Here is a 12,138-nt window from a genome sequence, read left to right as displayed (position 1 = left end):
ATCCGTCTTCCCTCGTAAATAAATGAATATTTCTCACTTAATTCTTATCATTTTTATCAAACACATAAATATAAAAAGGATAATTAAAATAATTATAAAACCATATTAATAGAGCACAACAAAATTCAAGTAACCATTCTGATGAATGGGTGTTGCAAGATGCCTAACACCTTCCCCACATTCAACCTACTCCCGAACCTATTCTCTAATTTTGCAGATCACCCTTATCCTCCCTTTAATCGGTTTCTCGAAATTTACCTCAAAATCTTGGTGGCGACTCCTCATTCCGTGTGGTTCCCGTCGCGAAGGCCAGGACCTCCGCTCGAGCGCCGTCCTCATCACATTTTTTCGGGTGCGACAGATGGTAAAATGAGTTATTCATTGCCTATATTGAAGTTGTTCATTGCCCTACAGGAGTTGTTTATGCCATTACTAAATCTTAATTTTATTCCAAGTGTTGTAAATTTGGTAAAATGAATTGTTCATTAACCATGTTGAAGTTGTTTGTTTCCCCATATAAAGTTGTTTATTACCCTACAAGAGTTATTGTGTCATTGGTGACTCTTAATTTTATTCAAAGTATTGTAATTATGGTAAACAAGTTGTTCATTGCCCCTGTATATTGAAGTTTTTCATTTCCATACTTGAAGTTCTTCATAATTACAACAGGTCATCAAGGAGATTTCTCTCTAAACCCTCCAAGATTTTCTTAAAACTTTAGTTCCTAGGCAAAATGCAATACAGTGGCGGAAATAGAATGGTATAATGACAATAATAATAATGGCAAAATTTACACATTTCTTGAATAATTAATTACTAATGTGGATTATTCATCATAATTATAAATCTTAGAACATAAAATCTCCATATTTCTTGAAGATTTGAATTAGTCACAAGAACTCTTCAATGGTCTGTTGCAAGAAGTCTTCAACAATGGCTCGCGCAAAGTCTTTGATGATCTGAGCAGCAACACAATCACCACTGAGATGAGGAAGAAGAATTGGAGGGTGGAGGGAGACAAGGTTGTTCAATGTTCAAAATTGAAAGAAGGTCCCATGGCGATCGATCTCTTTACAACTTCTTTTTCTAGGCATGAATCAAAGTGAGAGTGTTCTTAGAAAGACAAAGAGAGTGGAGGAAAAGGGAATCTAAAGAAGTTTTTTAAATTTGAAAGAAGGTTAATTTTTTCATTGCCCTTAATATTTTAATTTCACTTCACTACCCCTAGTTTGAAGTGAAGTTTCAAAATTTAAAGCGTTCTCTTTTTCATTAAGTGTAGTCAAGTGGTCTTAAATGAAATTTTTCCATGATATGTATATTTGTTTATATGTTGATGATGGTATGTTTGCTCCACATTTTGGGTTGAGCTTAGTGATCATTCGCTTATGTGAAATCTTGAAACACTTGGGCGGGTACGTTTGCAGCATGATATATTATCCCAATTCAGTCCGTCTTTGTTCCACAAACACTTGCTAGTTTGTTCCTTTTATTAAGTCACCTCTTGGGTAGGACAAGTCCATGCACCTTATTGCATTTCAAGAACTACTACTCGTTGGTTGATTGTTGGTTATGAAGCTTGAACATATGTCTTTGGCTTATGAATGGTAATTGTAATTGTCAAGCACCTATTTAAGCAAGTCATTTTAATTGAAATTATAGTATGATCTTGAAAATTAAATATAAGCTAAGTGGTTGAGTTGAATCATTATAAATATTTGTGCCAGACATTCTCTTCTCTAAATTTTATTTGATTTAAAACCTCATCATTTGACTGTTTCCATAAAAACTTTTTTTCTGTTTTATTTAGGAAAAAAAAAAAAGCTTTTGAAAACACTCCGTTCACTTCCTTTCTTAGGTGCCGATATACTTATCATTGCACTTGGTAAAAAATTTTTAAGATAAATTTTTCCTTTAACCCTTTAACATATAATAGTTCATATAATTATTAAAATGAAGGGAAGATGATATTTAAAAGAGAAAATGACAACAAAATTCCTTCGAACCATGACAATGATAAGTTAATCTCTCAAAATACCATAATACCAATTAAGTCTTTAAGGACCTTTTTGTCAATAACTTTTTTAGAAAAAAAAAATTATTTTACCCTTACTAAAAATAATAAAATTCAATCACAACTTTTGTTTAAGGAATCACAACTTGTGTTCTGTAAATTGCAAAAGTTGAACGAAAAATCACAACTTATCAAATGTAATTTTTGTTATTAAAAATTAAGCCTTAATCACAACTTTTGTTTAAAGAGTAACAACTTTTGTTATGTGAATTGCAAAAGTTGAACAAGAAATTACAAATGATCACAAGTGCAATTTCTATCACTGAAAAATAAATTTTTAAAATAACAAACTCTATTTACAATTTTTGTTTTAGGAATCACAACTTTTCTTCAAAAAATGGTAAGAATTAAACAAGGAGTCACTATTTGTCAATAAGAGTAAAATGATCTTTTTTTTAAAAAAAAAAAGTTATTGACAAAAAGATCCCTAAAGACTTCATTGGTATTATGGTATTTCGAAGGACTAAATTTTTATTTATATAATTTGAAGTGATTTTATTTTCATTTTTCCTATTTAAAAGCCCTTTAAGAATATTATTTATAGTTAAGGATCTTAAAATTTTTAAATTAAAAAAAGATTATAGTCCTTGATTGGAATTAAAATTACTCAATTTTGTTAGTAGTCATTTTAGATATTTTGAGTACTCATCTTCTATGTTTTCAATATTGAAAAATGCTTATTGTCAATTCTGTTAAGTACTAAGTTCATAAAAAATGGATACTGAAAACATCTAGGATGACTACTGGGGAAAAAAAATAGAGAGAGGATATTAAAAAATACTAAAGATAACTATTAAAAATGTGAAACAGAAGTGTTGAAAATATGAAAAATGAATGCTAAAAAATTCGATCATGAAAATTTGAATCCCAACTAAGAAGGATCACGGTCTTTTGTTTTTATAATTTTAAGGTCTTTAATTAATAATTTTAGAAGGTTGTTAAATGTTATTTTCCAAATGAACAACAAAAACAAGGTTTGTGCTGAGAAATCAGTTTCATTTTCTTCACATTAATATATATCTCCACAAACTACAAAATATTACAAGTCGTTAAAATCCTCCATGAAAACAAACTAAAAAAGGAAAGCTAGCCTGGGGTTAGATTGAGCATAGTGAATCTCCGAAGTCACAACAATACACACACACACACACACACACATCTATAATTATGTAGTGTATATATGATTATGTGTATGTATTAACTACATCAATTAATTATTAAGCTTTTGTATTTTCTGCTATCAACATGGAGGAGATTTTTGCCTTCGACGGGCCTTTGGTCAAATCCCTGATTCGACGTCGTACTAGTGGTTCCAGTGGGATTGCGGAGTAAGGGCTTTAACCTGTTGTTCCAAAACCGCTCCATGAAAACGACACCGTTTATGCATCTCGTAGCCTCAACCACCACCAGCTGACCTGTCAACCGGTAAACTTCTACCGAAATTCCCAAATTGCCCTTCACTCCTTCCACCACTACCTTGCACTCCTCCTTCCTCCTCCTCACAGCCAGCCCCTCCGCCTTCGCCAACTTCTCCACTTTTTCTATTATCTTCTCCGGCGACTCCACCAACACAAACCTCTCGCTTCTCCCTGCCGTGTTGTAGAACATTCCGGACAGGTCCAACCCTGAAGAGAAGGATATGATATCAAACGCATTCAGTTGGATTATGTCCGACGTCGTCTCTCCATTGTTCTTCGACCCGAACCCGAAATCATCCTCCTGGAACCTTACCTCGTTATACCCTTTCTTGAACCACGGATCCTGATGGATCTCACTGATGGTGATTCGGGTATTCGGATTCGTGTCAAGCAACCGCGAAAGGAACCTCCTTAGCTCCGGCGAAATCCATCTCGGACACTGGAATTCTCCCTTTTGAATCTTCCTGTACATCACCATGAGATTCGGGTCGTTGAAGGGTAAGTACCCGGCGGCCAACGCGAAGAGAATGACGCCGCAAGACCACACGTCCGCCTTCGCCCCTTCGTACCCTTTCTTGGATAGAACCTCCGGCGCCACGTAGGCAGGGGTGCCGCAGAGCGTATGAAGCAACCCATCAGGTCGGATCTGATCCCTGCCAGCGCTCAACCCGAAATCCGAAACTTTGAGGCCGCCATTGTCGTCGAGGAGAAGATTCTCCGGCTTCAAGTCGCGGTGGAAGACACCCCGGCAGTGGCAGTACCCAACGGCGGAGATCAACTGCTGGAAATATCTCCGGCTGAGATCCTCAGAAAATCGTCCCTTGGCGATTTTGGAGAATAACTCGCCACCTTTAACCAGTTCAATGACGAAGAAAATCTTGGTCTTGGTGGCGAGGACTTCGTGGAACCTGACGATATGGGCATGACGAAGCTGGCTCGTGATGGTGATCTCACGCACGATGTTGGAGGTGAGGCCGGAGGCGGTGATCTTCTTCTTGTTGAAGACTTTAATGGCGACGCTCTGGGATGTTTGAAGGTTGCGGCCATGGTAGACCTTAGCGAAGGCACCACAACCCAGAAGCTTTCCGAGTTCATATTTTCCGAACAAAGAATAGGCGTGATCCATCACAGGTTCGATCTCTCGCTCCATTGATTAGAAGCATAAGAGAGATCGAACTTGTCGATCGGAGAACAATGGGAAGACTAATGCATGACTAATTAAAACGGAATGATTGAAAGTAGGGTTTTGGTTTGGGTTGTTTTGTTGGTTTCGTGAAGGTTAGAGGTGGGAGAAGAAGAAGGAGCAGAAGGGTCGTCGCTTGGAGAGAACGCAAGTTTCGGAATAATGAAGATTGATGTTTAGTTGAAGCCAACGGAAAGACGTTCAGAGGAATGATTGAAATTTTCGAAGATATTTAGTATTCGAGCGGCTGATCTAGGGGCAAGTTTATATACTGATCTAAATACATACATGCCATATATAAATTACTTTTAATGTATTTTATCAATATAAAAAAAATTTAAAATTTATTAATTTTATCTTAAAATTTAATAAGTTTTTAACTTTACTCTTATTAAATATACATACTTTAATAACATATTTTTTCTTCCCAACATTTAATGGTGAGTAAAAAAAAATTGTGATAAAAATTTAGTTATATGACTTATAAATAGAACTAAAAAATTTTTCTCTCTCTACTCTATAAATAAAACTAGAGAGTATTATACATATAATTATTAATCATAAACTATACAAAACTAGTCATCACCAAAAAAATTTCATTGCCAAAAAAAAACTATACTCCTTCCATTTAAAAATATAAGGCATTTTTTAGTAAAATTTTATCTTCAATAAAGTAGTTATTTACTTTCAAACTAACTCTATCTTTTTATATTTACTTTTATTAAATATTCTACAATAAATATAAAGTCATTATTAATAGAGACACTTTTGAAAAAAAAATACAATGATTACACTTTGAAATACTAAAAATGTCTTACATTATTTAACATTTAACTCTTTAAAAAATATCTTATAATTTTAAATGGAGGAAATATAAAGTTGATGCAATGGTGCATTTTGAAAAGCTGATTCTAAAACCTTACTTTGCCGTGCAAGGATATTTGTATTTCTATTTCAAGTTTTGTATGGTTTTAAGTTGCAAGTATTTTGAAATAGAATTAGATAACAAGTTGATCCTTTCACTTTATATGTATGAACATTTAAGATTTTAAACTGTGTAATGTTTCCTTTTAATTTTTAAAAACATTGCAATATTTCCTTTCCCATTAATAAATGTTAATTTTGATAATAAAAAACTTAAAAGAAATTACCTCTAAAGTAGAAGGGGATTGAAAAATTTTCTATAATTTTTTGGATCATTGTCCATAATTTTAAGTGTTTTTTGTAAATTTTTAATAATTTTTTACATCTTATTTTATAATTTTTTTATAAATTAATATTTAAAGTTAACTTTTATTAATATTATTACATTACACGCTTTTTAAAAATTAAAAAAGAAAAATTATGAGTTGAGAGTGCTAAAAGTTCTTTAACCTATGAAAGTAAACTTGCCATTCAACTCTTTTATATATTTTTATATATAATGAAGTCTGGGATGTGGGAAACTGGAGACTCACTGTTTGCGTCTTTAAATATCGAATTGCTATTATCCAACTATTTATTTGTTTATTTTGAGAAGGAAAATGTACTGTTAACTGAAGGCCGGCTTTATTTTTAGTCTAAAAAAAAGGGCTAAGTTTTTGTTCGGGATTCATCATATCCGTTGGTTTAATCAACGGACAAGGTGGTGAAGCTGCGTCACTCAAACGAACGGTCCAACCATTTGACTTGCAACGCTGCGTCGTGCAATGTGCCCGATTAACACAAATCCGACCGTCCTGAATAGGGTTCATCAAGCCACATTTTCTTTACATATATTATTTGAAATTTAATGTAACAAAAATATCAGGGAATGCTTTTTTTCTTGAAAATTAAGATGAAAAAAATGTATGGTAATTCAGTCCGCCACTGAAAAAGGCATTCACTATGACAGACAATGATTTGTTCCAAATTGGATGGATTAACTTGAATAAATTCTCAACAAATTTTAGGGTCAAGTTTGTAATAATCAAACATATTTAAAATTAAACTTTTTTGGGACTAACCTGGATAGGACTGAAACTAAAGAAAGTTGGGCCGATTCATTTGGGTTCAGGCCCACTAAAATATCCACACATGCTTTTTTTTTAACATATTAAAAATGTATTTGGATAGCATTGTTAACTTAAGTTGAGATGGCTCCAACCTAAGTTGAGATGGTAAAAGCTATTAAAATTTTATTTGAATTAAAAAAATTGTGAACAAGTGTTGGAATAGAAACAAGCATTTTCAATGAAACTGTTGGATGGAGTTTTTATCGAGCGTTGACGAATGTTACGAGTATTTTAATGTTTTATTAGTCTTTTCTCTTTGCAATCTTCATCAGTGACCGACTTTGTTCTGCCTTAGCCTTCATGAGTCTTCACGAGTCAGCTCTGATCAGAAATTGTGTTCGCCATCGTTCTAGCCTTCTGATCTTCCGTCGACTATATGTTGCTCACGTATAGTGTTTGAATTTGCAAGCTGTCATCCCTTCTTTCTTCTTGCTTTTACTCGCCTATCGTATTCCTCGCTTCATACCTCTCACCCACGCAACAATCTTGAAAGAAGAGAATCTCTGGAAAAAGTGCATCGTCTGCTTCAACTGTGTGGCCATCAAAGGCCGACGTGCTTTCCATCTTCCATCCAACTCCCATCTTTGCTTTTCTCCTTGCACTGCTGATCGCTAGTTGCTCTTCATCTTCCTCTGCCTTCAGTCTTCACAAGCTCTTTTTTTACTCCTCCTCGTCACCATCATTGACCTTAATTGTGCTCGCTGTCGCCATCCAAGGATGTTAAGGCTGTCACTGTTCTGCTCTTTCCGTTGAGGCCCTATTGCTCTCCGATCATCCCTGCGATCAGAGATGTAAAGCAAGAACTTGATGTGGATGATTTGAGGACAACGTGTAAGGAATGCTATTGACCATCGACAATAATGATGCTTATTTGAGTTAACTCACAGTGTTACATGCAAAAGATGGGGCGTAGAAGATACTAACAGGGAAGTGCGGATGTTCAATCTGTTCTTCTTGTTCTTTTTTTTTTTTTTTTAATCGTTGGATAATTTTTTTAATAAAATTATAATTTATCAATTCATTTTAATTTTTTTAATTTACAAAAAAATATTTTATAATTTATAATATTTAATCCTTTTAGACTGAATATTTTATAATTTATAAATTTATAACTTTTTTTATTTGAATATTTTGTAAAGTTATTATTTCATTCTACCTCTTCAAAAATTAATATTTTTTATTTACCATTCTATTTTATATTTTTAAGCTATTTTTTAAAAATTATAATGTTAAGGTTAATATTTTAAAAAAAAAACTCCCTCTGTTTAAAAATATAAGCCATTTTTAATCGAATCTCACCCTCCAATAAAATAGTTACCTACTTTTAAACTAACTCTATCTTTTCATATTTATCCCTATCAAACACCTTATAATAAATATAAATTTATTATCAGTAAGGGTACTTTTAAAAGAAAGGCAATGATTATACTTCAAAAAATTAAAAATGCTTTACATTTTTTTAACATCTAACCCTTCAAAAAATGCTTTACATTTTTAAACGGAGAAAGTATTAACTTAGTCACTATATATATATATATATATATAAACTTATGTCTATTTTAATTTTTATATATCTTAATTGACTTTTAAATTAAATTATCTAAACAAAATTTAATTTATCCAACTGACTTATGAAAAAAATATATCCAAACATAAATTACGTTATATTCACTGACTTTTTTTCTAACATTAATTTGCTAACCTCAATTATAAATTTATTAATCCAAACACATACTAAATCATTAATTGAATGTTAGTGTAAATGATGCTTGTTAGTTCTTATCATATTGAAACAGGAGTAAATGAGTGAACTTGAAATATGTCGCGACCTTTTTGAAGGTTAAGACTTGAAAGCTAAGTCATAATTATTTTGATTTTTATAAGGGGCTGGATTAGTAGGTTATTTTTTTATATCAAAAAAAACTAACAATTCATGCTAAAATAGGTCGTGTATCACAACTATTAAGACTTCTTTATACGTTTAGGCATATTCGAGTAACTTCAAATAGGTTTGACCCACGTATATCGTTGGTTCTATATGTATTCATATGTATAATAATTGATAACTACTACTAGAAAAGTGATGGGCTAAAGTGCACTATTACAAAATGCTCCCTCCATTTTAAATTATAAAATATTTTTAAATAAAATTTTATATATCAATAAATCTTATTAAATACGTGTAATAATCTTATTTTTCAAAACAAAAATAAAAACTTCTAAAAATACCCATCATTTAATATATTTAAAATAAAAAGGATCAAAATTGATTATAGAGAGAAAAAGGGTAATATTAAAATTAGTGTATTTAATGAAACTTTAATCTATCCAAAATATCATATATTTTGAGATTTTTTAAAAGTGTCTTATAGTATAGAATATAAGAAGTATTAAATATATAATGGCGTATATTAAATGGTTATCATAAAAAATGTTGTACAAAGAAGGTGGGATTTTAGAAAACAAATATTAAATGGTTTTTTAATATAATCATTGTATATGCCAATAAATAAAGTCAGTAATTTGAGTCAAGCCAACGGCTAGCTCGAACCTGCTTGAAAAATTTAAGACCAAACTCAAAAAAATATTATTTTTTTAATATTCAAGCCTATTTGGGCCTACCTGAATAGACTCAAGAAAATTCAAGCCTAGCTCGAATGTACGAGTTAAAAATAATTTTTTAAAAAATATATAAAATATAAGAAATATTAATTAATTCTTTAAATTTTATGTCATTTTATACTAAAATATTATATATTTGAGTGTATTATTATAATTATTTTAAAAAAATTAAAAATATTTATATTTTCATATTTTTATTATTTTTAATTAATAAAATATCTCAAAATAATATTTAAAATATACTTTAATATTTATTTTTATATTTTAAGATCCAATTTTTTTAAAAAAAAATTTGAGTCTTATATATCATTTGTGTATAAAAAATATTTTATAAAACAAGATAATTCTCAACTCTACTATTAAATAAACATAATAAATAAAAAAATATTCTTGAATAATTATTTAGTTATCATCCATGCCATATCTAGTTAAAAATAAAAATTAGAGTAAAAATTCCTTATATTTAAGGGTTAAAAAATATAAAAAGTTTAAAAATTTTCAAAAAAATAGTATTTTACTCATAATTAAATAATTTTATTTTATATAATATGATAATGGCTATTTTTCTTATATTCTTAAAAATAAAAAGTATAGTTTATCTAAAAGTTATTAAAAATTTTAAACTAATTGGGATAATAATTTTAAGTTAGTAGTATGATTGTGATTGAATTGAGATCAACTTGATTATAATTAAAATAACATAATTAAAGAAAATATATGAAATATTTACATATGACCGGTGATAAGAGTAATATTTAAATAACTAAGATATTAATTTATAAATAAAAAAATATTTATAAATAAATTACACATAATATAATAATACAGTAATAGTGCTACTTAAATACAAAGTTGATAAGTTATTATTTTTTATTTTATTCTTTTAAAGTTAAATAATATTTTATTCTTAACATAATTATTTAAAAATTAAATTGATTCAAAAAATAAAAAAAAATATTTTAAAAAAGTTTCTGGTATTCAGGCTAGCCCGAATGACCTAGAAGTCCAAAGGTGTTAAAGCCGAATTTAGCTATATAGGGTTTTTAGTTAAGCCCGACTCACCTGAATTACTAACTCTACTGATAAATACTAAAATAATTATTGAGGATAACAATTCAATATGTGCCTCACTTAAGCAAGAGTTGACATCAGCAATATATAAATGGTTGTAGGAGGAGAACCATTTAGTATTTAATTCATTTACTAAATGGTTCCATCCCAAAAACCATTTTATTTGTATTATTAAATGGTTATTATAATAGAACCATCAAATATGGAAATTTAAAAAACTCTTCCCCTTCCTCAAAAACACTGTTCGAACATTTTGCTTCCAGCCACTGCATCAGTTTGGACAAATCTAAAATGTTCTGTTTGCGTAATGTTCACTTCAATAGAAAATTGGAATTGAGCCAAGTCCTTGGGATTGGAATCATAGTTGATCTTGATAAATATCTAGGAGTTTCAATAATTCATTCTAGAGTTACTAAAGCCACTTTTGATCCTATTGTTCATAAAGTCAAAAAAAAAAAAAGACTCTTTGTATAGAAATGCAAGTATCTTAATATTATGGGTAGAACTGTTCTCATCAAGGTAGTCATTTCAGCCTTGCCTAGCTATCATATGCAATCGTCTCTTCTTCTAGAAGGTAATCTTTCTAAAATTGATAAACTTAGTGACAATTTTTTTTTATAATGCCAAGACACTGAAGTCAGGAAGATACATCTTATCTTCCAGAACCAAGTTACGAAGCCTAAGAGAGATGGTGGTCTAGGAATTAAAAATCTAAGATGCCATAATGAAGCTTTCATTATGAAATTATGCTGGGGATTGGTAACTCAACCTGAAGCTCTTTGGATTAGATGTTCGAGAGCTAAGTACAGATGTGGAAATGGTATCATACTAGAAATCAATAAACACTAATCTGCTTCTCTAATATGGAAATCTATCATGGAGGTTTGGCATCTGTTTTCTAATGGTCTTGGAAAGAAAGTTAATAATGGGATGAATACTAGCTTTTGGTGGGACAAGTGGACTCCTCTAGACAAACCCCTTATTGAATATGTCACTAGACCACTTGAAATCAACCCAAGCGATTGTGTGGCTAACCATGTACTTTCGAGTGGGGGTTGGAACTTGTATGCATGGCAAGATCTCCTTCCATCTTGGGTTATGTCTTGTCTATGTAAAATAAATCCCCCCAACATAAACATGAATGCTGAGGATAATCTAAAATGGAGGCAAGTAAGGGATGATAACTTCTCAGTCAAGAGTGCATATAGCTTTCTTACCCAAAGGAATGGCATGAGTAGTTCTCCCTTATGGAATAAAATTTAGAAGTGGCAAGTTCCTAAAAGAATTAAATTCTTCTTGTGGCAAGTTTCTAATGAGAAATTAATTACCAACTCACTTAAAGTTAAAAGAGGCTTATCAAACACTTCTTTATGTCCCTTTGAGTGTAATCATGAGGAGTCTATTGTTCATATTTTGAGAGATTGTGAGAGAGCAAGAGATGTGTGGACATATGTTTTGAACCCTAACTCTTTTTCTAATTTTTTCCATGACAATTTGCAAGGTTGGCTCACTGTAACTCAAAGAACAAACCAGCCAAGGGAAAATTCAACTCATGGGCTTAGGCAAGAGTTTTTGCCACTTTTGTATTGGATTCCTTGGACATCTAGGTGTAAATGTGTGTTTCAAGGAAGAAACTTCTCAGTCATAGAGACCATACATAGAGGAAAATATATGTTGATGGAAAGTGTAGTGAATAATGAACTAGGGCACATGGTCTTCCAAGGATTTTCTTAGTTAGAA

The 12,138-nt window shown here is 31.0% G+C and overlaps 1 protein-coding gene across 1 annotated transcript; it reads right to left on the bottom strand.

Annotated features, from left to right (window-relative positions):
• Window positions 1-3,062: 3,062 nt before the first annotated feature.
• LOC129303615 (CBL-interacting serine/threonine-protein kinase 11-like) lies at window positions 3,063-4,846 on the bottom strand. Its single transcript, XM_054943038.1, has one exon. It carries the CDS (start codon window positions 4,637-4,639, stop codon window positions 3,278-3,280), a length of 1,362 nt encoding a protein of 453 aa, XP_054799013.1. The 5' UTR covers window positions 4,640-4,846; the 3' UTR covers window positions 3,063-3,277.
• Window positions 4,847-12,138: the final 7,292 nt, after the last annotated feature.

The sequence above is a fragment of the Prosopis cineraria genome, unplaced genomic scaffold (assembly GCF_029017545.1).
Source record: "Prosopis cineraria cultivar Desert tree isolate PC_DT_omini unplaced genomic scaffold, ASM2901754v1 PC2, whole genome shotgun sequence".
Taxonomy (NCBI): Eukaryota; Viridiplantae; Streptophyta; class Magnoliopsida; order Fabales; family Fabaceae; genus Prosopis; species Prosopis cineraria.
Note: the sequence above shows the minus strand (reverse complement) of the source record. Positions and strands in the feature narration are given on the sequence as shown.

What these genes read in the sequence shown, in the direction of transcription:
- LOC129303615 (XM_054943038.1), bottom strand. Translation starts at nt 4,639, where the DNA reads ATGGAGCGAGAGATCGAACCTGTGATGGATCACGCCTATTCTTTGTTC.